This window comes from Acomys minous, assembly GCF_964271855.1.
Source record: "Acomys minous genome assembly, chromosome: 13".
NCBI classification, from domain to species: Eukaryota; Metazoa; Chordata; class Mammalia; order Rodentia; family Muridae; genus Acomys; species Acomys minous.
In genome coordinates, this window is record NC_140495.1 from 30,134,113 (window position 1) to 30,159,467 (window position 25,355).

The following is a 25,355-nucleotide window of genomic DNA, read 5'->3' on the forward strand; positions in this document are numbered from 1 at the left end:
GGGCACCGTGAAAGCGCAAAACTAAATCACTCTGTAGAGAGAAAGGTTTACTGGGGAACTGCCAGATCTGTCTCTGGGGAGTGGGAAGAACAAAATGGCAGGATGAGCCTTACCAGTGTTGAGGAAATAGGTGACAACTTCATAAGACTTGTGAGCCAGAAGGGCCTGGGAGTTAAAGCAGGGCACTGGGGCAAAGCAGCCCAGACAACCTAGGATCTGGATGGGGACTTTGATCCTTTGCAGGTTTGTTTGGGTTAACCAGGAACTAGATGACAAATGAGCGAGGGAGGGAGGGAAGGGAAGTAATCACTTTCCCTGTCAAGTAAAATGCATGACCTCACAAGGAATGCTGCCTTTAAGTTTTTATGTATCCACTAGCATGCCTATATTGGGTGTTCTGGATTACACAGGACAAAGGAAGTGATGCTGTAGGATGAATTTCAGCTTCTTGCGCAGCAGGGGTATCAGCCTCTCAAGGTCTGGACCCTCAACCCTTTTTTTTTGCAGAGCCTCTTTATTGTTACCCAAAAGGCACCTTAAGGATGGAGGAGTTGTCCATTCTCAGCCATACAAGACTTCCTAGTTTGCCCAGCATGTCTCAAAACTAAGTTATGCAAAGGCTGTGAGAATGAAAACAATCCCATAAAATCTCTGATAAAAATAATCACCACGGGCAAAAGGGCTGACTGATTAAAGTATTAGACTAGAGGAGCTAAATATTTCATGAGAAAATAGTTTCAACATTGTACCACTATAATATTTTTAGGTCTTGTTTTTCGAGACAGGGTTTCTCGGTGTGTACCCTTGGATGTCCTAGGCTCACTTTGTAGACCAGGCTGGCCTCGAACTCACAGAAAGCTGCCTGCCTCTGCCTCCCGAGTGCTGGGATGAAAGGCGTGCGCCATCACACTAGGCCCAAATTTTTGAGTCTTTAAAATGAATCTTCCTTTAGCAGAAAACTGTGGCTTGCTTTATCTAATGGAAGCCACTTACAAGGTGTCATTACAAGTCTTGTCAGGTGGGGTGGGGTGTTACATGCCTTTAATCCAAGCACTCAGAGGGTAGAAGCAGGAGGATCTCTGTGAGTTCTTGCTATACGGAAGAAGGTCTTAGGGCTTGGAGTGATTCTAAGGTATGATTCTTTATAGTGTGAGAGCTTAATCTATATAGCAAGTGCCAAGCTAGCTAGGGCTACAGAGTAAAACCCTGTTTCAAAAAGAATGCAAACACATACACATGTACACACACTTTATGTATGTTTCATACATATATATGAATACAAGATTTAAGTCAAAGCAATTTTTGCTTAGATAAGTTCATTTCTACATGTAAAAATTGATGTATTTTTTTTCACAGATTCACAGTACATATATATGTGTGTACATGTGCAGGTGTGTGTGTGTCTGCGTCTCAAGACTAAGTTATGTAAAGGCTTTGAGAATCTTTCAAAAGAACAACGCCATAAAAATCTCAGATAACAATCACTGACAAAAAGCCTGACTGATTATTCTAAAATATTAGAATACAGAAGGTAAACATTTCATAAGAAAATAGTTGTATATATGTATATAAAATATACACATAAAACATATGGTATTATTGTATTATATGTCAAATTATAATACATTATTATATTATAAGTATATTATTGGCATAAAAAGTAGAAGTAGATTTATATAACTATGCTGGTTTTCTAAGGAGAGAAAGAAAATACATTTACTGGTGCTGGAGAGATGGCTCAGCAGTTTTAAGAGCACTGTCTGTTCTTCTAGAGGTCCTGAGTTCAATTCCCAGCAACCACATGGTGGCTCACAAGCATCTACACTGAGATCTGATGCCCTCTTCTGGTGTGGAGGCCTACATGCAGGCAGAACATTCATATACATAAAATAAATATATAAAATCTTTTTTAAAAAAATGAAAATACACTTACTATCCCTTACTAATGACTCTATTGACTATTGACCATATTACCCTAAAGGAAAAAAAGTAGAAACAGTTTTTAAAGGTCTTAAGTAGGTAGTATTTGTAAAATGATATCAGGTCTTTGGTGTAAATTACAATTACATTTAATATGCAGTTCTATATTAAATTCCAGTAATTATATTTTTAGGAAAAAGGAAAATGAATAAAAGATCATAAGTCAAAGCATTTTTTCTTAGACAAGCTCATTTCTACATGTAAAAAAATGATTTTTTCACAAATTCACAGTACATACTTTAAGAATATAAAAAAATACATCACAGAATTATAGAAAATAAACTATAATTAGAAAGCACAATTAGACAACAAGACCTATAGGCACCACAGGTTAATCGATATAAAGTTGTTTCAGGGAAGAAAACAAAGCATTCTGAGTTCCTCTTAGTCCCGTTAGTTCCATGAAATGTCCATACATCCGTATGTAGTCACTGAATCTCAGGAAACCGCTACCATACTCCTGATCTTTGTTCCTCATTCGCAGTTCTTTCAAAAAACATGAAATCCTGAAAGAAAAAGAAAGAAAGAAAGAAGAAAAGAAAAGCATTTTCAACAACAAAACAGAGATACAAAGGGAAGTAATAAAAACTAAGCGCCATAACAATGTCAAACTATTAGCTCCATAAGCTCTGCCTCCCCCTTCCCAGCTTAACAGTCATCAATTAAACACTCTCCCTATTGCCTCTGGACCAGTCTGCTTAAGCCATAAATTCTCTGGATGCACCACTTGTGCGTACCCGCTTTGAAATCTTTCCATCTTGCCTCCTGAATGTTTGCTAGTCCTCTCTAGTAATCTAATGTTTCTAGTGACAGGAGTTCCAGATTCTGCTTTTGACTTGGGCTGATGGAGCCTTCTCAGTCAGAATGAGTTTCAGGTGAAGTTCTATGGCCCTGGAGCACCAGTTCTCTTCCGCACGGGCTCACTGTTTCTCCAGACGGGTTTGCCCTAAGGAGAGTCCAACTAGGAATTTCCTCTTTGATTTCTATCAAATTTTATAGACTTTATTTCTTTGATCTCTTATTTCCTTTCCCCCTTCTACGCCATTTGCTATTCATTTGGCTTGAACAATCACAGTGCTACTTCTTTTCAACCCAATCGTCATACAATAGGTTTTGGTTCCCAACAGTTCTGCCTAATGTTTTTGTTTGATTGATTTTTCAAGACAGGGTTTCTCTGGGTAGTCTTGGCTGTCCTGGACTCAATTTGTAGACCAGGCTGGCCTGGAACTCACAGCGATCCACCTGCCTCTGCCCTCCTGAGTGCTGGGATTATACTCATGTGCCATCACACCTGCGTAATGTTTTTGTTTGTTTGATTAATTTTTCAAGACAGGGTCTCTCTGTGTAACAGCCCTGGCTGTCCTGAACGCATTTTGTAGACCTGGCTGGCCTCGAACTCACAGAGATCCTCCAGCCTCTGCCTCCCAAGTGCTGGGATTAAAGATTTATACCACCTCGCCCCAGCGTTAATTAAATTCACAAAGACCTACTGCTCTCTGCCCTAAAAAGCTGCCTACTTTCCCAAAGCACCAACTTTGTGTTGTACAATCACTCCAAGCCCTAAGACCTTCTTTGGCTTAAGGGTGGATACAGTCTCCTTAATTAACTATTAGACTGTGTTCACAGTGTCATGTTAAATAGAATTTCAGACCAAATTGGGCTGTGACTACTGGCATAAAAACCTGGTTATTTCGTGAGGCCTTTTGGAACACACAGTTTGGTGAATGATTTCAGAATGACACTAAAAAGCCACTGATAAAGAACGTTAGCAGGAACAGACTTACTATGAGGAAACAGGCTCCAAGCATCACAGCTTTCATCTTCACATCAAGATCAAGAGGGAACTGGATGCCAAAGTTATCCGCATCCGTGAAGGCCTCTCTCACAAAACCTGACCACTGCTTGGAAATTTTGCCAACTACAGATTGTTCATCCAGAGATTTGAGCTGGGGAGCAAAGACAAAATAAAATAAAGTCATAAACATTCCAAAAACTAAACAGCAAACATACTTTCAAAATTGCAATTCAATGAAACAAATATTTACATTAAGTTATATAAAGTGATAAGTACCAACAGATTTAAGTGGGTCCCTACAACTGTGTATTATGTACTGGCAAAACTAACTTTCTCTGGTTCTTGATAGGACAAACAATATAAATTCTACACTCAGTGCAAAGCTAATTTAATAGAAAAAAACATTTAATGTTTCACTGATACACTTCTAGAACCATTGGGAAGATAAGATAATAAATGCAACCACTATTCAAATTCTGTTTCAAGGTGCTTAGCTTTGGGCTGGAGAGATGGCTCAGCGGTTAAGAGCACTGATTGCTCTTCCATAAGTCATGAGTTCAACTCCCAGCAACCACAGGGTAGCTCACAACCATCTATGATGTGATCTGATGCCCTCTTCTGGCCTGCAGGTATACATGCAGGCAGAGCACTCTATATATAATAAATAAATAAATCCTTTTTAAAAATGCTTAGCTTTCTTGTAGGCTGGCAGTTTAAATGTGGCAGAGGCTCATTGTCACCTGTAGAACAGTAGGCAGTGTAGGCTCATGAAATGCAAAAGCTCAGAAAGACCTAAAGACCAGCTAGTGAGTAGAAGAACCCAAGAAGAAGCTACAAGGGAGGCTGCTAAGGCAACGATGGGGTACGACTCAATAACTAGTAGCGTATAAAGAAAACAAGAAAAAAGGCATATAAAGTCAGATTTCCAAAGTGAAAAGATTCCGATTTGGGGGCTCTGTGAGGGGAAAGCCCTGGGCCCCATTACACAGTGGAACAGATTGGGTCCAAGCTAAAGGCTACTCCGTAGAGGGCACATGGACACTCACTGAGGTAAGAACATATAGGCTTATGCCAAATGAGGAGATGTGTGTCTTTTCCAAACCTGCAAATGGCAGAAAGTTGGGAACATCTCCCTTGAAAGCTCTTGCCCCAGATGGGATCTACCAAGTAAACATGGTGCATTAGAGGTATCTGTCCTTTGAGGATGGCGCCTTAAATGTGCTGAAGCCTACCTCCAGCATGAATGAAAAGTCACAGGTTTTTGCTCATAGAAAAGTACTTACACTCCACACACAGGGTGAGCCTAGTACACTTTCTATTTCCTTATAATTAGGCCTTCACATGTGTCTGATTTGATGATAGCATGTGGCAGAGGACTTGAGCATCCACCATGGCTAACTGGCTTGTCCTAGATATGAGCAGATAGGAGGTCATGTGTGGTCCAAGATAGAGCCTGCTACATGAGCTTCCATCAGTGCACAGAAACTCAGCTGACCTAACGTCATGATGCGAACACAGTGCTGTCGGAAGTCATGGACCCATAGTTCTGTGAAATATGGCATCGTGATAAGCTGGTCTAAAGTTAAATTCCTCTTTTTAATGTCTTAGTGTTTTCTGCGCAATAGCTGTCATGTAAGCATTTATAGTCAGTCATAAAAGGTCACATGAACCAAGACTGATAGAGATGCAAAAAGTACTGAACGACGTGCCAAGTGGTTTACCCTACATACATTTGTATTGTAGTGTTTATTTTGTAAATCAGGAAAATTAAAATGCTTCTTTTTTAAAGACATTGGTAAAACAGCTGCTAATACTCTATGATGAAAGTATGGGAAAGGTTGCCTCCCTAACAAGCTCTTATTCTTCATTAATCAATCTTTCCTTTGATGAACTGAGTTGAACAGTGGCAGGTGGTGAGATGACGTGAGATAAAGGCTGCACAGGTCATGCGGCTGCTTTAGACTATAGAAGGCTGCTTGATTTCTGCGGTGAGAGAGCATACGAGCAGGCTTCATGACTGACACTTGGGATACTTCATGTAGGACTGTGTGAGGGTATGTAGGAAGATAACTCACATACAGGCAGGACGGAGTAGGACAGCCTTAGGTTAGTTCACACTACAGGAATGGGATGTAATTTACATACTTATACAGTATTATTTCTGGAACCTTCTATTTCATATGTTCAAGCAACTGTTTACTATGGGTAATGGAGCCTGTGAAAAATAAAAGCTTTGAAAAGATGAGATTTAAAGTAATCACATTGAAACCGTCATTAATAAGGTATGATAATCTGTGTTTGGGTCCCCAGCATCTATGGAAAAAGATAAGTACATGCTTGTGTTCCACCTCTTCCAGGGAAAGTATACATGCTCCCCAGTATAGCTGGAGCTTGTAATGCAGAACAAAGGGGGGAAAAAGGGCGCAGGAAACCCACTTCAGTGGCTTGGTAACACTTCTATTTGAAATGTGCAATACAAAGTATAAACCTATAGAAATTAGTGTGTTTGTGTGTGTATAGTGTCTGTGTAGGCTTTTAGGTATGTGTATATCAGGAGGCATTTGTGTGGAAGCCAAGTCATCAGACTAGCAACTTACTATTCTCCACCTTATTTTTGAGACAAGGTTTTGAAAAGATAGAAAAGATGTTTTTCAACCCTGGCCACTCGGTACCTTCTGAGATGGCCTCAGGACTGTTCTAAAACCACACCCTCGTACCTGTCCCGAGCACCTGACAGCACGTGATGTCCCGAGCTGAGCTCTTGCCCCCTCAAGGGTAAAATAACTAGTAACCAATCATTTTAAAGGTCAATTAAGCAATCATGCTTGTACTAAGTTCTGCTTCTGTATGAGTATAAAAGACCCAAGCTTTGCTTATTCGGGTTCCCCAGCTCAATAGAGCTTGGTAGACCCCATTGCGATGGATCAATAAAGCATCCCTTGTGGATTGCATCAGACTGGACTCATGTCTCATTGGGCTCTGGGAAGTAGGACCTAGCCCCCAGGTTTTACAGCTTCTCACTTGCTGATGCAGTAAGACTGCAAGCAGAAATCTCCCCAGTACTGGGACATAGCTAGCCGTTTGCCTCTATGCCATGCCTTTTAACATAGCTGCGGGGAATCCAAATACAGAGTATTAAACCTGGAAGCAAGCACTTTGTCAACAGAGCTATTTCCTCAGCCAAACATACAAAGATTGTAAGTCCTATTTTTTTGTGTGTTCTTTCCTTCTTTCTTCCCCCACACTATAGAACTCTGCTTTTTAGGTACGCTGACCTTTAATCAGAGTATTGTATTTTTCAGACTATAAGATGCACCTGACCATAAGGTCCACCCAGCTTTTAGAGCAGTAAAACAGTAAAAACATCAATCAGACCATAAGGCATACCCTAATTTCTCCCCCACTTCTGGGGGAAAAGTGTGTCTCATAGTCTGAAAGACACGGTAATCATTAATCATTAATCAGATGAGCACACATCAGTTCACACTATTTAGGTAATGCAACAATAACACCCTATGGGAATACATTATTTTCATGTCAGGAAAACACATAATAATACTTCTTACCTCAAAGTCAATATCGGAACAGCAACTGCACACAACACATGGACCAACAACTTTTAGGATATCCTGCCTCTTCTCGTTTTGGAGAGTGAACTTCGGCAGACATGGGTGCCAGGTCTGAGTCACATAGCCGACAGGCACACCAGGAGGAGCTTGGATTTCTATCTACAAAAGCAAGAGTGCATGTTGACTATAACCGACACCATCCATGCTAGAAAACTCATGTTGACCTTCTTCCCAAGGGGCCACAGGAACTTCACACTGACCTCCTGGAGGCAGCAGGGGAAGCAACAGCTACTGCATCTCAGGGGTCTCTCCAGAATCATGACTTCTCGGCCCATATTATCCAGAATCTTCATGGTAAAAGGTCTCGCTGCTCCACAGCAGTTTCTAGTGCAGCAGTCAGTGTCTTCCACAGCAAAGTAAACTCTCTGCCCGAGGCTGTTCTTGATTTCATATTTGTTATTTGTCTCAAAGCCAGTTAAAACTGAAAAGATACAGGGGAAGTCACATTCACTGTTTTGTGAGGAATAGTGATGCTCTCCTAAGGTAGCAGTGGGTTGGTGTGCACGAGGCTGCAGGAAGCAGGAGGGGAGGGGAGACCAGCAGTGCTGAGATGATCTGGACTTACGAAATGGCAGTGGGAAAGGAGGAAGACTATACAGGTAAGAGGGAAGGAAGTCCACATGGGAGACCTCAAAAGAGAGCAAGCTGCACCTCCACCCCCATGGAGTCTGTCACGAGGGGCTGTGGTGTCTGTGGTGGTGCAGAGCTGGGTGGGAAGGGAAGGCTGTGTGTGAGGATAACTGTGCAGTCATCGATATACGCACGATCTTCAACCACTTGAGCAAAAGCAAAGAGAGCGTCTGTTCTAAAAGCACAGATGTAAAAAGGACAGCGAAAATGGAGGTGAATCAGATCAGGGCTTTGGGGCCAGGAAACCCATGTTTAGCTCAGAAATGGATAACTCAAATCAAAAGGGAGGTTTTTAGACAAGAGCTTCTTGGCAGCTGCAACTTCAAATCACAGCCTACAAAGGGCTATGACATCCTGGGCCAGAAGCACCGTGCTAATTCCTCTCCCCCAGAGAGTTTCAGGTGATGGGCTTTGCTCTATTGACTCTCACTTTGGGATGTTCTCTTTTTTGTTCAGCCAGAAAGCTCAGAATAAATACCCTTTCTCTTCCATAGGCTTCTGATTCTAGGATCACGGCTCATCAGAAGGCTGTCCAAAATCATGAGTACTTATTTAAATTGTGCAGAAGCTCAGTGTAACCTGTGTCATCTACATGCGAGGAGTTTTGATCATCTGGAGATGTTCTTTGTTGGGGTGAATGCAGTGAGGGTACCTCTGGCGGGGCTGAAATGGTCTCTGAGGTCAGCGTTCATGAGAACTCCCTTTCTTTCAACACTTGGCTGTCACTCAACTGCTTTTTAGAGGGTAGTTATTACCTAATCTATTGCTGTTTTAGTATCTTAACCTCTATTGCTGTTTTAGTATCTTAACCTCAGAAATCTTGACCTTACCAATGAAAATTATAAATATGTTACAATCTCTAATTTTCCTTGTGGTTACCAAAAACAGAAATGAAAACTCAAACCACCAAAACAAATTTATGTTTTTATCTTTCTTGCGTACTTAGATTTGAATACAGAAAACTCAGTAAGGAGTGATGTACACCCAAAATGTAAAACCTGAGTAATTTCATTTATCTTTCTGTTACACATAACACAAAAAAATTAAATTAAAAAATCCACTTTGTAAAAATAAGAACTAAAAAAAAAAAAGAATTAAACATTGAAAAACAGTGTACTTTAGAATTACTTACATTTCATGATTTATATATACAGTATCTTAAAGCTTATAAATGTAAGAATTATATTAAAGGGTTGCAGCATTAGGAAAGTTGAAACCCACTGCAAGAGAGGCATCGGTGACCTCCCAGCTGAACCTCCAACAGGAGAGTGCTATAGCAGAGACCAGACAGGCCTGCATCTTAATAAGCTGCTTCTATTTCTACAAGTACCATCATCACAACAGATACACACCTTCCAGAAGTTCAACTTGTTGATGAATCAGAATCTGATCAATCTGTTAAAGAAAAAGGGAGAATGTGCTTGCAATTAATTTCCTATGTTTCATATTTGCATTGTTTTTCATTTAAAAGATAACATTTTTAAAATTTGTAAAACATTTGTGGAAATTATTTACTACAAGAAAACATTTTGGTCAAATGAAATTGATTTATAACAAATTTCTGTATGTATAAAACAATGTATTTTCCCAGAGAAAAGTTTCTCAAGGAATATTCATAACACTTTAATTTATTATAGTTTTTGTGCTACAAGACTGAAAAATATCATGTGTGACTGATATCATCATTTGCAAGTACAGACACATTTTTCCAGGTATGTAAAAAATCCTCATTTCATAAATATCTATTTTGAAGTTATTTAATGATCAAATAATTGCTAACACTTTCCCTACCCTACACTTTTGAGTACCCTGTGGAAAATGAAGTTGACACAAAGTGTCCCCAGAGATGCTCAACTGACTGAGAACTGGATGGTCATCACAGGCTGTCTGTTTATGTGTTTATGAATGGAACATATCTGTTGCTCCTAATTCACCTAAGTTCCTTCACCAAATAACTGCTAAAAGTCAGACCACTGTAGCCCATTATCATGTAGTGCACGCAGCATATTCTTGGCCTTTTTTCTTTATTTGTAGGATTTTAAAAACTGCATCATTCAAAGGACACAAGCAACACCATAAATACGAGCTTCCTTGGTACTAAAAATATACATCATGAATTGGGGTCAACATGAAAAAATACTGAGTTTGATACCAAAGCCCAGATTAGAAGGCCAGGGGCACTATCATGAAAAAGGTCTGCAGTTTCTTGTACAGTATGATAAACATAATTATAACACATGTATATCAGAGATTTTTCTATAATGATTAAATGATACATGAAAGGATTAGGAAAATGAATTGAAAACAGTACTTAATAATTATTATCTAGGTAAATTTTAAATTACAGAATATACAATTACTTTGCACAGTAATATTTTTCTTAAAAAGTGAATCTGACTAAGAAGGATTAGAAGTATGTGCCAGAGCCGGGCGTGGTGGCGCACGCCTTTAATCCCAGCACTCGGGAGGCAGAGGCAGGCGGATCGCTGTGAGTTCGAGGCCAGCCTGGTCTACAAAGTGAGTCCAGGACAGCCAAGGCTACACAGAGAGACCCTGTCTCGAAAAACAAAAACAAAAAAACAAAAGAAGTATGTGCCAGTAGAAAATGGTTTCTTTTTTTTTTATTTTACTTTTTTTTTCTCCTTTATTAATTTATTCTTGTTACATCTCAATGGTTATTCCATCCCTTGTATCCTCCCATTCTTCCCTCCCTCCCATTTTCCCCTTATTCCCCTCCCCTATGACTGTTCCTGAGGGGGATTACCTCCCCCTGTATATGTTCATAGGGTATCAAGTCTCTTCTTGGTAACCTGCTGTCCTTCCTCTGAGACAGAGGGGAGGACATTCTAGTGGGACTCTAGATGAGAGAATCATGGGAGAATGGCAAAGTAGAAGGATCCAGAGGGTCCTAGAAGCCTACAAGTAGAACATTATGATAGGCAGATTTGGGCTCAGGGGTCCCGCTCAAACCAAGGCACCAGCCAAGGACAATACAGGCGGGAAACCTTAAACCCCTACCCAGATCTAGCCAATGGACAGAACACTCTCCACAGTAGAGTGGAGAGTGGGATATTACTTTCTCACATACTCTGGTGCCTCACCTTTGACCATGTCCCCTGGAGGGGGAGACCTGGTGGCACTCAGAGGAAGAAAATGGTTTCTTAAGAGTTTTGTTTTGTTTTGTTTTGTTTTATGTTGTTGTTGTTGTTTTCTTTTGTTTTTTCGCGACAGGGTTTCTCTGTGTAGTCTTGGCTGTCCTGGGCTTGCTTTTTAGGCCAGGCTGGCCTTGAACTCACAGCTATCTGCCTGCCTCTGCTTCTCTCCCAAGTGCAAGGATTAAAAGCGTGCACCACCAAGCCTGCCAGAAAATGTTATTGTATTTCATACTTGAAGCACATATTCATTTTTGTTGTTGTTTTGTTTTGTCTTGATGAGTAGTTCACACATTTACACTTGCCTGAGTTAAGTATTCCAGCCCAGGTGGACAGTTCATTGGAGGAGGCGGTGTTGGCATCCATGGGGTCCCTCCAGGCCCACCTTGATGATTATATGCTGGCTGATTTTGGACAGGAAAACCACTTGGGCCAGCACCTGCATAACCTCCTGGTGGGGCTGGGTAGCCAGCTTGTGGTCTTTGATATGGATCTTGGGGACCTGGATAGGGACCCTGGGGCCCTTGGTAGCCAAGCTGGGGTGTGGGATAGCCAGTCTGTTCTCGAGGTCCTGAAATAAAGGCAAGTGAAATAAATCATAATTGTGTAGAAAAATCAGTTATCTACAGAGTTCTCATCTCAGAAATCCTATAGATACAAGGAGCTATGTGATGCTGCAACTTTTTATCTGTCAGAAATTGTGCTGTAATAATTGATAAAGGGAAAGAAACCAAGCTCTGTCCTATAGCCACAACATAAACCATAAAGCATTTGTAGACGGAATACCCAAAATGAAGGCTCTAAGCAAGGGTTTGAAGGACCCAAAGCACCCCAAAGGGAGAACATAATCCTAGAATTTCAGAAAGCAGCATATCCTACACATACAGACCAGAAAACAGAAGAGTTCTCTCTCTATCTCCCTGAGGGAGAACTGGGAAGATATGGACCATTGTTTACCTGCTTGAGTTGAGGAGAAGGATGATCCAAGATCCCCGGGGTGGAATCCAAGTGTGTTAGTAAACACTACCCAGAAAGGACAATAGGTTCCAGGAAAAAAAAATTGTTTGACCTAAATAGTATCATGCCACTGCGTAGAATATCCTAGTATATAATGAAATACATAAGTAATATAATACTAGTATATAATTAGAGACAAATCATTTTTTCTAGTACATTCCAGATACTTGTTTGCCAAGCGTTTTAATCCACTGTATTCCTCTGCAATTCTGCCCACTGGAAAAAATAACATCCCATCTCCATTTTCTTAAGGTTACAAATTTGAATCTCACAATTTAGCACCATATAAGCTCTAGAGAATACAGTCGAGTAACCAAGGAATGTAAAAATTATGAGTCAAGTTTCTTTTATCATTATCATTTTATGTGTATGGGTTGTTTTGGGGGGGGGTTGGGGGGGTTTTTTGTTTGTTGTTTTTTTTTGTTTTGTCTTGGTCTTTTTGGCCTGTATATCAGTATGTACACCATAAGCATGCATGCATGGTTCCTGTGGCATTCAAAAGAGGACACCAGATACCCTGAGGTTGGACTTACAGACCATTGTGAGCCAATATGCGGACACTTGAAATCAAACCCAGGTCCTCCACAAGAGCAACAAGTGGTCTTAACCACTAAGCCAACTCTCCAGCCCCACGGAGAAAAGGAGGGAATTGACACATCTGTGTTTCATACTCTCTATGAAGGAAAGATTACACTGAGCCTCCTAAGCCTATCTACAGAGGAGTCACTACGTAGAAACAGAATATACACATTCAATTTAGTGATGCTGAGCTATGCGCATCCACGGTTTCACGTTGAGACACGCAGAGTTTACTACTTAGAATCCACAATCAATAAAAAGCTTCTGACAAGTTCATGCCTCGTTCAAAACAGGGCTTAGAAAAATTACTATACCTCCCAACGCTCTTCAATTGCCTTCATAAGTTCTGTCATAGCAAAGGGTGATTAAGGATAAATATATGGCAGGCTCATGTGGAGAATTCAGGGGTACAAGAAGGAAAACTGATTCAAGAGACTTAACAGTCAGCTTTTGGCACACTAAAAGTATGCATTTGTGCACCCACACTAAAGGGAAAATCTACGAGCAAGATGGCTGCAAAGTAGGTGGTTACTTAATATAGATTACCTCATGCTGACACCTACGTCATGAGAAAGGCCTGATGAGAGGTGTTTTGGGTGGAATCAAAGAGAATGTCCAACCCCTCACCATGAGAGAAGAGGGAGACACGCGTACCTCTTCTAAGTTAACTATGAGAAGGCTGAACCACTCTCTAACTCTCTGCCTTACGTTTTACAGCTCACTGGATATTCACCCAACACCAGCTCTTTAGGACCTCAGAAGCTTTCAAGGCTTTGTCTTCATAGTGAAAACACCTGGTAAATGCCCCCCACCCCCCACCCCCCACCCCCGCAAGTTCCCAGGTCTGCTGATGTCCTTGTCCTGATACATTGAAGTTACTCTTAAGTAAAGTCAGAGCTGACATCTACAAGTTAAGAGTCTTGGCCGTATTCTGTAATTATGAACATCTGAGTTAAGATCTACAACCCACAGAGCAGTTTCTGTGACAATCTCTTAGCTCAGCGAAGAGAACCGAATGCATACACCCTTCCACCCAATCAGAACATTTTGATACTAATCCCCAGGCTGCTTTTTGAAGATGTGAATAGATTGCCACTGGAAAATCTGAGTAAGCCATCTACCTGGGCACTTGCAAAGGTCAGATAATGCTGACAATTACATCTGTTAATATGATTGGTTCAAAATAAGACATGAAATTTGTGTCCCTTGTATATAACAATATGATCCATCTACTTTTCTGAGCCATGAAAAGTAAGAATCAAAATAATTACAGCATAAAGTTTGTTTTGGGTTTTTTTCCCTTTCTTAGTAGTGGGTATTGAACCTATGTTCTCACACATGGAAGGCTAGCATCCTACAAATTTGCTTCATCCAAGCCTTATCTGTGTTTTTTATGCTGAGTTAGGCTTTCACTAAATGTTTGGCCAGCCTTGAACTTTCCACCTTCTTGCTTCAGCTTGCCATGCTCCTGGGATTACAGACCCGCATCTCTAGGCTTGGCTAAGAAAAAAAGCTGTCTATCATTGTACGTGCTGCTCAGTGGAACCAAGACCCCTACGTAGGTAGCTTCCAGCATTAAGCAGTCTTTTCATTTGTCTGCTGCTTCACAATTAATTCCCAGTCCTACATGAAAAACACCCATGGAAAACTTTCCTAAAATTCTCAAGACATGATCACTCTTTTCATAATAGATAAACAATTGGTAAAATCCACTCTTAATTGTGGGTTTTTAAGCGAAACACAGTCGCTCAATATAAATATACTCCAGATTTTACAGCTCTCCTTTGTAACTCTTCCTGTCCTCTATTAAAAAAACAATACTCCTGCCAAGCGTGGTGGCACAAGCCTTTAATTCCAGCATTTGGGAGGCAGAGGCAGGTGGGTCACTGTGAGTTTGAGGCCAGCCTGGTCTACAAAGGCTCCAAGACAGCCAAGGCTATACAGAGAAACCCTGTCTCGAAAAACAAAACAAAACAAGAACAAACAAATGAACAAACAAAAAAACTCCGATGGAAAACACATGGAACAACCAAAGAAAAACAAAAAGAAAATTAAAAATAGTGAAATTGCTGAAATTCTTTTAACGCAATTTCATGAAAAAGGATTACTAAAGTAAAGACACATGTGCCTCTGCTCCTTCTTTCTCTCCCTTTCAAACATCAATTGATGTGTTATTTTTCCTTCTTCAACAAGTATTTTACCTGGGAATGCTGCTGGTGGATACTGAGGAGGATACCCAGGTGGCACATGTGTTCCTGGGTAAGGGGCCTCAGGATGCATGCCTGTAGTTCAGAGAGAGGTACATACATGTCAGCTTAAATGTGATATGCACCAGGCAGAAGACGACACAGTTCCAAGATAATGTGAGATGCTGAAAGGAGGCAGGCAAAGTAGGCTCAACTCATAAGTTCTGCCTGGAAAGCCGCTAACGTGAAAGACTTGTTTTAAACGTACTATAAATACTGATTCACACGGTTGAAAGAATTGCATGTGTTTTATGTTTTTGAAATTTAGCATAAGTAGCTTAGAAAAAAAATCATAGACTTATCAGATAACTATCACCCTCGGGTATTTTATTTTACTTTTATGTATGCATATAGCTAAGTATATATTTTACATAAACTTACTCATATACACATTTTATTTCTCTTTAGGCACAAATGTACCTATACACACATAACTATATGGATATAATGAGCAACAAAGTGATTGCGCCATAGTGGTCAAATTAATTTCTCTAAGCTCAATAAACTGCTACTATGTAAAATCACTCAAGTCTACACAAATTTATTTTTCGACGGCTTTAATTTTGTTTTATGAAAACTTAAGTCGATACTAAAGTCATTAAGAAAACTACATTGTCTGGCCTGAAGGTTGTCAAATATACTTATCAAAACTTGATTATGTTGAGATGTGTGTGTTTTTTTATCATCTCAACAAAGATGAAAACGAAAGGAAAAACTTCAGGAAAATTATATGACCAGTAATACTTTCCAAGAAATGTAATGCTCCTCAGAACCTAAAATTTAATACGGCAAATCTTTTACTACAGAATTGATAAATGTTTTATTTAGAACTTTCCTGAGAGGGAATGGAGATTAAGAACAATGTGATTGAATTATTAAATCATAAAGGATGTGTACATTATAAAACACATCAAAGTACACATCTGAACATTTTTCAGGATGAGCCGATATCAGCTGGGCATGATGGCACATGCCTTTAATCCCAGCATTTGGGAAGCAGAGGCAGGCGAATCTCTGAGTTCGAGGCCAGCCTGGTCTACAAAGAGAGGTCCAGGGCAGCCAGGGCTACTAAGTTATTCTTTAATTAGCATGGCTAGAATAATCATTATGCATAAAAATTGTGCCAGATAGAATGCCCAGGGAAGTTCTTTGGCTAAGATACATTATGCTGTGCAGAGCACACACATCTGCAGACCTGACATATATCTTCTCTGCGGCTTGCTTTATTAATTAAATGGTGCCGTGGATATGTGTGTCTATCTTCTCCACACTGGAATACTGAGGACAATAGCATGACAGGGAAGGAAAAAAAAAAAAGGCAATTTCAAGAACTGAACGAAACATTACAATCAAGTAATGCTTCAAAGACAATATTAGAAAGACGAAAAGTAATTATTTGTCATAAATTACTTACCTTGCTTATCCATGGCTTAAACCGTTCTGAAAAAAAAAAGAACACCTGGTGTTAGTTGATTATCTACAAGTTTCTAGGACAGATGTCACTGTTCCAAAGAGTTCACGAACTATGCAGGCACAGGCCAGGCTCATCCTCCTGATTCATCTTGTCTAGGCTGACCTACTCAGACCTCTCTGGCACACTCCTTTTACTGGCTGTCTTTTTACTAAGTCCCTGTGCTGTGCAAGTCTGAATGAGGAAGCATTCAATCAATGTGACTGCATAAGTAACTAATTAAATCCAGTGTTCTCAAGAAACAAACATACTTGGTACTGTTCCCAGTACTTGGATCTCATCTTAGCTGTTTCCACTCTATCAAGGCACCACGTTAAGAAATGTAAATGATGATCTGGGCGTGGTGGCGCATGCCTTTAATCCCAGCACTCTGGAGGCAGAGGCAGGCGGATCGCTGTGAGTTCGAGGCCAGCCTGGTCTACAGAGCGAGTCCAGGACAGCCAAGGCTACACAGAGAAACCCTGTCTCAAAAATCAAAAAAAAAAAAGAAATGTAAATGGCAACTCACTCCATGCCTACTGATTAAAACTGAAGTATATTAAGCAAAAATTCCGTTAAATAAAGCTTGAAAGTCACAGTAGACTAAAAGGTTTGTCTTTTAGTATGTATGTATGTGTATAGTTCACACATACAGGGTGCCATGATTATTCTTCTTAACATTAAATTTTTATTATGAAAGGTTATGTATCAAAAAAATATTTTTATAAAATATGCCAGGAAAACCTTAACAGATGCAGCAAACTGAAAGACAAATGGAGTAGAAATGGGTCATATTCATTATTCTGTGTACTACATGTCCTTCAAGTTTTTATCTGCACCTTTCATATTTTTAAGAATTATTTATGTTTAAAGATGTGTTTATTATTTATACAGTTTTCTACCTGCATTGGGCCAGCAGGCCAGAAGATGGCACCAGTTCTCAATATAGATGATTATGGGCCAGGTGGTTTCTGGGAATTGAACTCAAGACCTTTGGAAGAACAGCCAGTGCTCTTCTCCTCTGAGCCAGTATGTGGTTGGGTGGTTTTACTTGCATGTTTTTATGTATGTACACTGTGTGTGTGCTGCCTGAGGAGGCCAGTAGAGGGCTCTGGATTCTCTGGAGCTGGAGTGACCAATGGTGGTAAGGCATCATGCTGGTACCTAGACTTTGGTCCTCTGCAAGATCAGCAAGTACTCTTAACCACTGAGCCATCTCTCAGGCCCATGTCTCCTCTTTCTAATCCACTCTTTAATACACCTAGCTTACAAAAGTCTATGGCCCCAACTAAACAAAAATTTTAAGGGATTGCAGCTTTCAGCTATTTTCATCTTGCAACTAGTCAGACAACCTTTTTATATTTCTCACAATTTTACAAACAAAGCCTTGAACTAGAAAAAAAAATCTTTTCATAGTTACCGAATTTCAAATATAAAATAAGAGCAGATTCCTCTCCTTAACTCATTCAATGTTCAAGACAAACCGTCTAGCTCAACATCTCAAGCTTTGAACAATTTTAATTAAATCATTTTTTTTTCCTTTTCACTGTGTGGTGTACATGCAAACATACAATACTCGCACGTAAACATCCATGTACACATGCATGCATACCGCACATGGTGAAAAGAACGTGTACATGGATCTTTGCACGTATATAGAATGTACATAGAAGGTTGTACTATGGAGGGTTGACGCTGATCCTGGTATCTTCCTCAATTACATTTCACATTATTTATTGAGGCAGGTCTTTCAGTGAACCCAGAGCTTGCCAACTCCTGCTAGTCTTTCTAGTCGGCTTGTCTATGGGAGCTTTGTTTAAAAATATTTCTTCTTAGAATGTGGTTGTTTAAGCCTACGAATTTCTCTGAAGCGAGAAATGAAGGCTATCCTAGAGCGAGGGGAATTCCTGAGTCGTGTCAGCTGGACCTTAAGATGTGGTGGAGTAAGGTTCCGGCTACATAACGTAACCAACTTTGGAGACACTGGGTTCATTTTTCTCAGAGCCAAAGAACTTTTCCTCCTTGCACAGAAATTCCCCCCAAACAGTGCTCATTTGTCTGTCTTTGATGTTCTATTACTCTACTCCACAATGTTGAGGCTTCATATATGTTTGTGAGGAGAGGAACCCTTTAGCGAAACGGCTACAGAAGACCGTTGAGGGCCTCATTCACCTGGAGTGTGTGAACATCTCCAGCCTTAAAACGGTATGTGTGGGGGTCTAGAGTAAAAGATTAGGTCGCCACTAAGCCTGTACATGCGCCACTTAAAATTAGAGCCCCGTGTGCGAAACAAATGAAGGCATTTAGCAAGTGGCTGCCTACCCAGGCTGCTCTCCAGCTGTACAAATGACCCTTTTTTCTTTCTCAAGCTTAATGGAACTTTGTCAGCACACAAGTCACCCAGCTTTGAAAACAGCTTGGAATGTGTTCCTAGTTGAAGCCTGTGGTGACTATTAAATAAATGTTTTCTTCTCTTGTTTTTATTAAAGTTTCAGGAGGTTTTTGTGAAAAAAAAGGAAATCATATTTAGGCTGTGCCCAAAGGGGGGAAAGTATGTAATAAACTTACATGTAAACTGCTTTTAAACGCAGTTGCCCAGAACAAATGAGGAACTTAAAGAAATACCCTGATTTGTCTGGTGTGGTGGTTCACACCTGTGTTCGAGGAGGCCGAGCCAGGAAGATCTCTGTGAGTTCGAGGTCAGCCTAGTCTACAAAGTGAGTCCAGGACAGTCAGGGTATAACAAAGAAATCTTGTCTCAAAAAAAAAAAAAACCGCACAAAACAAAACAACAACAACAAAACCTGATTCTCTGTAACTAGATTACGTGACACATTTATGGGAAATTGAGACACTGTATACATATTAATGGAAATATATATACGTACAATTACGTATAATGTTTTTGTCATTATAATCACAAATCCCTATTTCTTTTCTAGTTTTTCTTTTAAGTAACAATTTTAATTAAAACATTTTTTTCTTTCAACTGTGTATGAGGTATGCATGTATTTGTATGTGTGTGTGTGTGCGCACGCGTGTGTATGTTTGCATGTGTGTAGACATGGTCTGTAGTTTAAAGAGACAAAGTAGACATCTGGTATCTTCCTCAATTGCACTTCATTTTCTTTACTGAGGCAGGGTCTTTTAGAAAACCTGAAGCTGGCCAATTATAGCTCATTTATCTAGTCTATTGACTATGGGAGGAGCCATGGTCTCTGCTTCCTGCACACCGGCATTGTAAGTAGTGGCCACACCTGTTTGGCTTCTAAGTAGAATCTGGTGATTCCAACCTGCAATTTTCATGCTTGCAAAATGTGTACTTTATCTCCTGAGCCATCTCCTCAGTTCTTGTCTGAGTCTTTTCTTCTTTTCTTTGTTTGTTTCTTTTTTGTTTGTTTTTCTTTTTGTTTTGTTTGTTTGTTGTTTTCTTTTTTGTTTGTTTTTCTTTTTGTTTTGTTTGTTTGTTGTTTGTTTGAGACAGGGTTTCTCTGTGTGGCCCTGGCTGTCCTGGATTCATTCCCTTTGTAAACCAGATTGGCCTGGAACACCCAGATACAGATCTGCCTATCTCTGCCTCCCAGAGTGCTGGGACTAAAGGCATGCACCACCACACCCAGCTGGGTTTTTACATAACTGTGAAACATTCCCACCTGGGACAGGGAAAAACCATGAGGGATCACAATCATGTCTTCACAATTCAGTCATAGTCCTGTGAACACCTCTCTCTTGAGACTTTAAAATTTCTAGTGTGTTTAAAAGCATTTTAGAATATTATAGAATTACTTGTGCCTATAAAATAAGGACAAATTAGATTGAGACTATTTAACTAGAATTTACTTGTTAATGCATGAAAACAAATGCCTCTCCAAATGTCAATATGCATCCTGACACAATGCAGCAACACCCTACCACTTTAAAACCACCATTAGAATTTTGAAGTGCTGAGCAATTGAAAGAGACTCTGTGGTGGGCAAAGAATAAAAAATTGCAGTGTGCCAAGAGGTAAGGCAAAACTGTGACAGTAAGTCACATACCAAATAAGTTTTAGGTACTTTTGGTTGTGTTTTAGACACAAATCAAATAATTTTTACATATGTTTTGGTTAAATTTTTAGGTAGGCTTTCTGCTTTGGAAAGGTTTGGAAAATATTTAAAAGGAAACACATTCAATTTGTCAAATTTGCTGATAGTCAAACTGAGGCAGAGGCAGATAAGTATGAAAAGACATTTCCACAGATGGGTGCTTCAGGCACTGGTGAGCATTTGGGGAAACTACATTTTTGACTGTAAACTTGTACAAGAAGTGCATGCTTACAAATGCAATGACCCTCGTGACAGAAAGATTCCTCCTCAACATCCACATCATTATTTTAGTTTCACAAAAAGGAAACAAGCTTAAACTTTAATTGAAACATGGGTAAACTTCCAAACTTTGAATGAAAATAGATTATACATCAACTAGAACCCACTGAATGAAAAAAAAAAACATATGTGTGTGTGTGTATATACATATATACCGAGTATTCTCGGTATATGGCCGAGTGTTCTACAAAAAATAAGAAGTAAACTTAAAGAAGCAAAAATACATCTCAAAGCCTAGTTACTCTTACTGGGTTCCTATAAGATTTCAAAATGCCCTTCGAGGAAGCCGAGTGCTCTTTTCTTAATTTGAGAAGGTTTTTTTTTCTTACTTATAAATGAAGCTCCTGAAAGCACAGAACCAAAGCTGTTGTTTGATGCCATCAAGTTCACTAACTAACTTGGTGATTTAAGATGGTTCGTTTTTCACATCTTCATATTCTTGTCTCTGGTTCACTGATGGGGGAAAAAGGCTTCCAACTTTTGTTAGCAAGTATTTTAAAAACTATCTCTGTTATGTAAGACAGCAAAGCCCAGGATTCCAGTTTATTCTTTTGGTCGATAGCTTAATAGCTAGGTACTTTTTTTCCCCAAAAAAAAATTAATTTGAAAAATTAAAATAAAAAAAACCAAACACTTGTTAACACATATTAACTAGAGAGTTGGTTATACTGAGCCCTATTTATTTTTTGTTTGCTTATTTTGTTTTGTTTTGTTTTCTGAGACAGGGTTTCTCTGTATAGCCTTTACTGTCCTAGACTCACTTTGTAGACCAGGCTGGCCTCAAACTCACAACGATCAGTCTGTCTCTGCCTCTGGAGCACTAGGATTAAAGGCAGGGGCTACTACTGCCTGGCGAGACCTAGTTATTTAATGCTGTCTACAATAGTGTGTTGTGTACATACAGGCAGGCATATATACTTATATAAATATTTCCTGAAGAAATATCTACTTTGTGAACATCGTATGGTTTCAAAGGGGTATTCATGGACAGTATAGAGTCTATACTATACTTGTGTGTGTGTGTGTGTGTGTATATAGTCTATACAAAACAAAAAAATCTATATTTCTATACCATACACCATATAAAGCTCTATAGAAACACTTCATCAGTAAGCCTAGAGACCCAGGAGTAATTATGTAGAACATTGAAAGTGCTGTGAGTAAAAAATGATGGCAATATTAGAAAGGTTTATAGGGACACAAGTACATACACAGCAGTGTCCATGGTGCCATCAAGAGAGGTAAAAGTCACACTCAAAAGAAAAATATCTATCATGAGTCAGGCCACAGAGCTCTGAGCGTGTGCGTGTGCCGTGAGCACTACAGAAAGGCAGATTCACACAGGTACAGGTCCCGAAGCTGGAATCTCACTTCATTCAGGGCACCAACAATCTATGAGTTACACACAGCAGAGAAGGAGGGGTCCTCAGAGGTCTTAAGGAGAGAAGCACAGGACACACTCACACAGGCAGCGTCTCCACCTTCTAGTAAACTCCCCAGGAGTCTGATGCTGCTCTGTCCAGATGCAGAGAGTCAGTCTAGTTCAACACCGCTCTGTTTCTTTATTTTTCAAATATTATTCAAAGTGGCACAATTGTTATAAGAAGCCGGGTGAAAAGCTCTGTTGTTAGGAAAATTCAAGAAGTAAACTCCCCCAACCCGCCTAATGCTTTTCATTAAGTTTCATGTGCACTTAGCATTTAGCTCCGATTGCTAAACTGGAAGAAAGTATAATTGTTTGTCTTGGAACAGAGAGGTGGCCATAGCCAACTTCCAGGAATAAGATTGCACAAATCAAGCCACACAGGAACCAGGGGGGGCGGGAGATACGGATGTGGAGACTTTGCCAAGTAGTTAATATAATAAAAGAAGCTGGTTTTCACTTTGTTCTTCTGTTCTTTTTCACAGTTTCTTAGGCTAACCATATATATGTGTGTGAGCTTAGGCACACCCCATGCCTAACACGCACTTCAGACTCTCAAAACAGGCAGTGTAAACACTGTGAGATGTTGTCATCAGGATAGTAGGAACACTGCCCAAACGTGAGACCTTAGATGCCAACCAAGGACCAACCACACCCTTCACATGATGATAAACTTTCCCCATACGTCTGCATTTAAAAAGAAAAACTCAGAAAGTAGATAATGCTTAATGCTACAAAAATTAAATGTCAGTGTCAGAACCTGAGCCTCGGGAGACAGGAAAGTTTGAAAACACATTTCCTTAGCTTACCCATATGTATGTGTGAGGCGAGGCACATCCCTAGAATGTTTAAATTGGACTGACCGAAGTGCTTAGGTACCTCCCTTATGGAGAAAGTGGTTTGTAAGCCTTGTGGCCTTTCAGCAATTTTAGCCCTGATAACTCAAGTTGACTAATACCAGTCCTAGGGCAGAGACTGAGAGAACACTGCCAGAGAGGAAATGAGGAAAGGCAACGCTAACCACTCCTCCTACCTGCCCCACCAGCACAGCCAAGGCCAAAGCAGCACCAACAATATCTCTCCACTGCAGGAGGCCAGATCCTCAGGGTAATAGTCACATGTTGATTTTTACTCTACTCATATTAAAAACTGTCAACCCGACCCTTCTCTCATGCACACAATAGATAAGAAAAATAAGTAGCTGTTCCATTCAAAGAATGGGCCGAGCATTGTGAGAAGCAATTTCCATGTGATCTTTCTTACAAGGATTCTTAAGAGAGCTGCATCACCTCTATTTTAGAGAGAAGAGATGCAGAGACTGAAGTTAAATATTGACCCTGAGGCAAACAGTGACTACAGGGCAGAGATGAAGACCCCCACATCCCACTGTGGTTCCAGAGGCAGCATTCTTCGCAGCTGACATCACAGAGATAACTCCATGACAGAGAGATTTGCCCTTACTTGGTTCTTTATGCAATCGATATTAACTGACACAAAATCTACTTCACTCCGTTTGTTGTTGTTGTTGTTGTTGTTTTTTTAATTTTGTTTGTTTTGTTTTTCTTGAGACAGAGTTTCTCTGCGTAGTCCTGGCTCTCCTGGAACTTGCTCTGTAGACCAGGCTGGGTTTAAACTCACGGATCTGACTCTTCCTCCCATGGGATTGGATTTTTAAAAGTGGTCTAAGTCTTTTAAGTCTTGGACTAGTTTAACAGTTTCGGGGGAAAGGTGTACAATGAAAAACCAAGGTCAGAGTCCAAGGCTAAGGTGTAACAGAAGCCTAAGTCCACAGCTAGTGGGCTTGCCCACTCTGACCTTTACTCCCTCTATTTTCCCTACTCTCATATTCTAGAATGCTAACGATAGCTGGGGTTCTAGCCCAAATCCCAAGGAACACAAGTCCTTTTAAACGCTTCCTCTTTGTATTTTCCTTTCACTTTCCTGAAATGGGAATCTAACTTGGGCTCTGCGCGTTTGACAAGAGTGCTACCACTAAGCTACAAGTGAGCCCAGCCTCTGCCCTGGTTCCAGGCTGTGAAACAGTGTGTTAAACTGAAAAAGATTCTGTGAGAATTTACAAGGAAGTGACACCAGTATGAATCGCTGAGCAGCACCGGGACAGCAGGGCTTCTGGCTGAGCTTATCTCTCCACTTCCGGGGTCACTAGCCCAAGTCCTTTGGCCACTTCTCCCAGTCTCCACCCATAACCTCTGTCACCTGAGCAAATCACCCCCAACCCTTGCTTATGCCCCCCTGCTCGCCGACCCCTACACCTCCACCACCCTTACCAACATCCATACCCACACCCCCACATACCCACCCCCACCCCGGCGCCCCATCACTGTACCCTGATCCGGTGCGCGCACAGACACTGGGCTCTGTCCTGAGCGGCATAGAATTGAGGGGACTCACCTGAGGCTCCTTTTGCTTAACCGCCGCGGGAAGCTGAAGTCCGGAGTGAAGACAACCCGACTCGCCGTGAGTCCCAATCCCTTGCTGGTGGCGCAGCTGTAGAGCAGCTTTCCCTAAAGCCTCAAAGAGGGACTCTGAGTGACAGGACCTCAGCCTGAGCTCCAGAATCCTTCAGCTGCCCCCTGAGGCCAACCCAGGCAGTCCACCTTCCCAGCCCCGCCTACTAGCAGTTCTCGGACTGGGCGCAAAAAAAGGAAGTGGGATTTTAATGACATGGGAAGGGAAGGGCTGTTCATCACCTGGGGAGTGGCCTCTTCTAGGAACATTCTTTACATTGCCAGATCTCAACCCCTCCACTTACTGGAGTCCTGTGGAGGAAATCAGACTTCCTCAAAATTACTTCACTGGTTTGCAAACTTTCCTAAGTGGCAAAATCGGTTACCACATCTGTTCCATCCACCCCGTTTGCAGTCTCAAATCTGTTGAAAGCTTTCTCTTGCGGCATTTTTCTTGCCTTTTTGAAACTCTAATGGCTTTTGATTTTAGCAGGCTTATTAAAGTCTGTAGAAAAAGTACCACCGTAACCTAGAAAACGTCCGGCTTTGCTTTGAACTGTGACTGACTCACCAGCAAATCAGCACCTGATACTGCGAAGAATCAACCCAGCTAAAACTACAT

The 25,355-nt window shown here is 40.6% G+C and overlaps 1 protein-coding gene across 1 annotated transcript; it reads right to left on the reverse strand.

Annotated features, from left to right (window-relative positions):
• Positions 1–494: 494 nt before the first annotated feature.
• Positions 495–24,910, reverse strand: LOC311580460 (phospholipid scramblase 1). The gene is made up of 9 exons (XM_084752073.1): positions 24,678–24,910; positions 16,443–16,468; positions 14,984–15,064; positions 11,492–11,757; positions 9,387–9,429; positions 7,605–7,825; positions 7,342–7,503; positions 3,765–3,926; positions 495–2,486 (listed from the first exon to the last, which is right to left on the reverse strand). Exons 2-9 carry the CDS (start codon positions 16,453–16,455, stop codon positions 2,430–2,432), a joined length of 1,005 nt encoding a protein of 334 aa, XP_084608199.1. The 5' UTR covers positions 16,456–16,468; positions 24,678–24,910; the 3' UTR covers positions 495–2,429.
• Between the last annotated feature and the right edge of the window lie 445 nt (positions 24,911–25,355).

Bases quoted from the DNA above. Each gene is read 5' to 3' on its own strand.
- LOC311580460 (XM_084752073.1), bottom strand. The intron at 7,826-9,386 runs GTGTGTATCTGT...GTATCTTTTCAG, and splicing joins ACAAGTTGAACTTCTGGAAG to TTTTAACTGGCTTTGAGACA. The intron at 7,504-7,604 runs GTCAGTGTGAAG...TTGCTTTTGTAG, and splicing joins TCCCCTGCTGCCTCCAGGAG to ATAGAAATCCAAGCTCCTCC.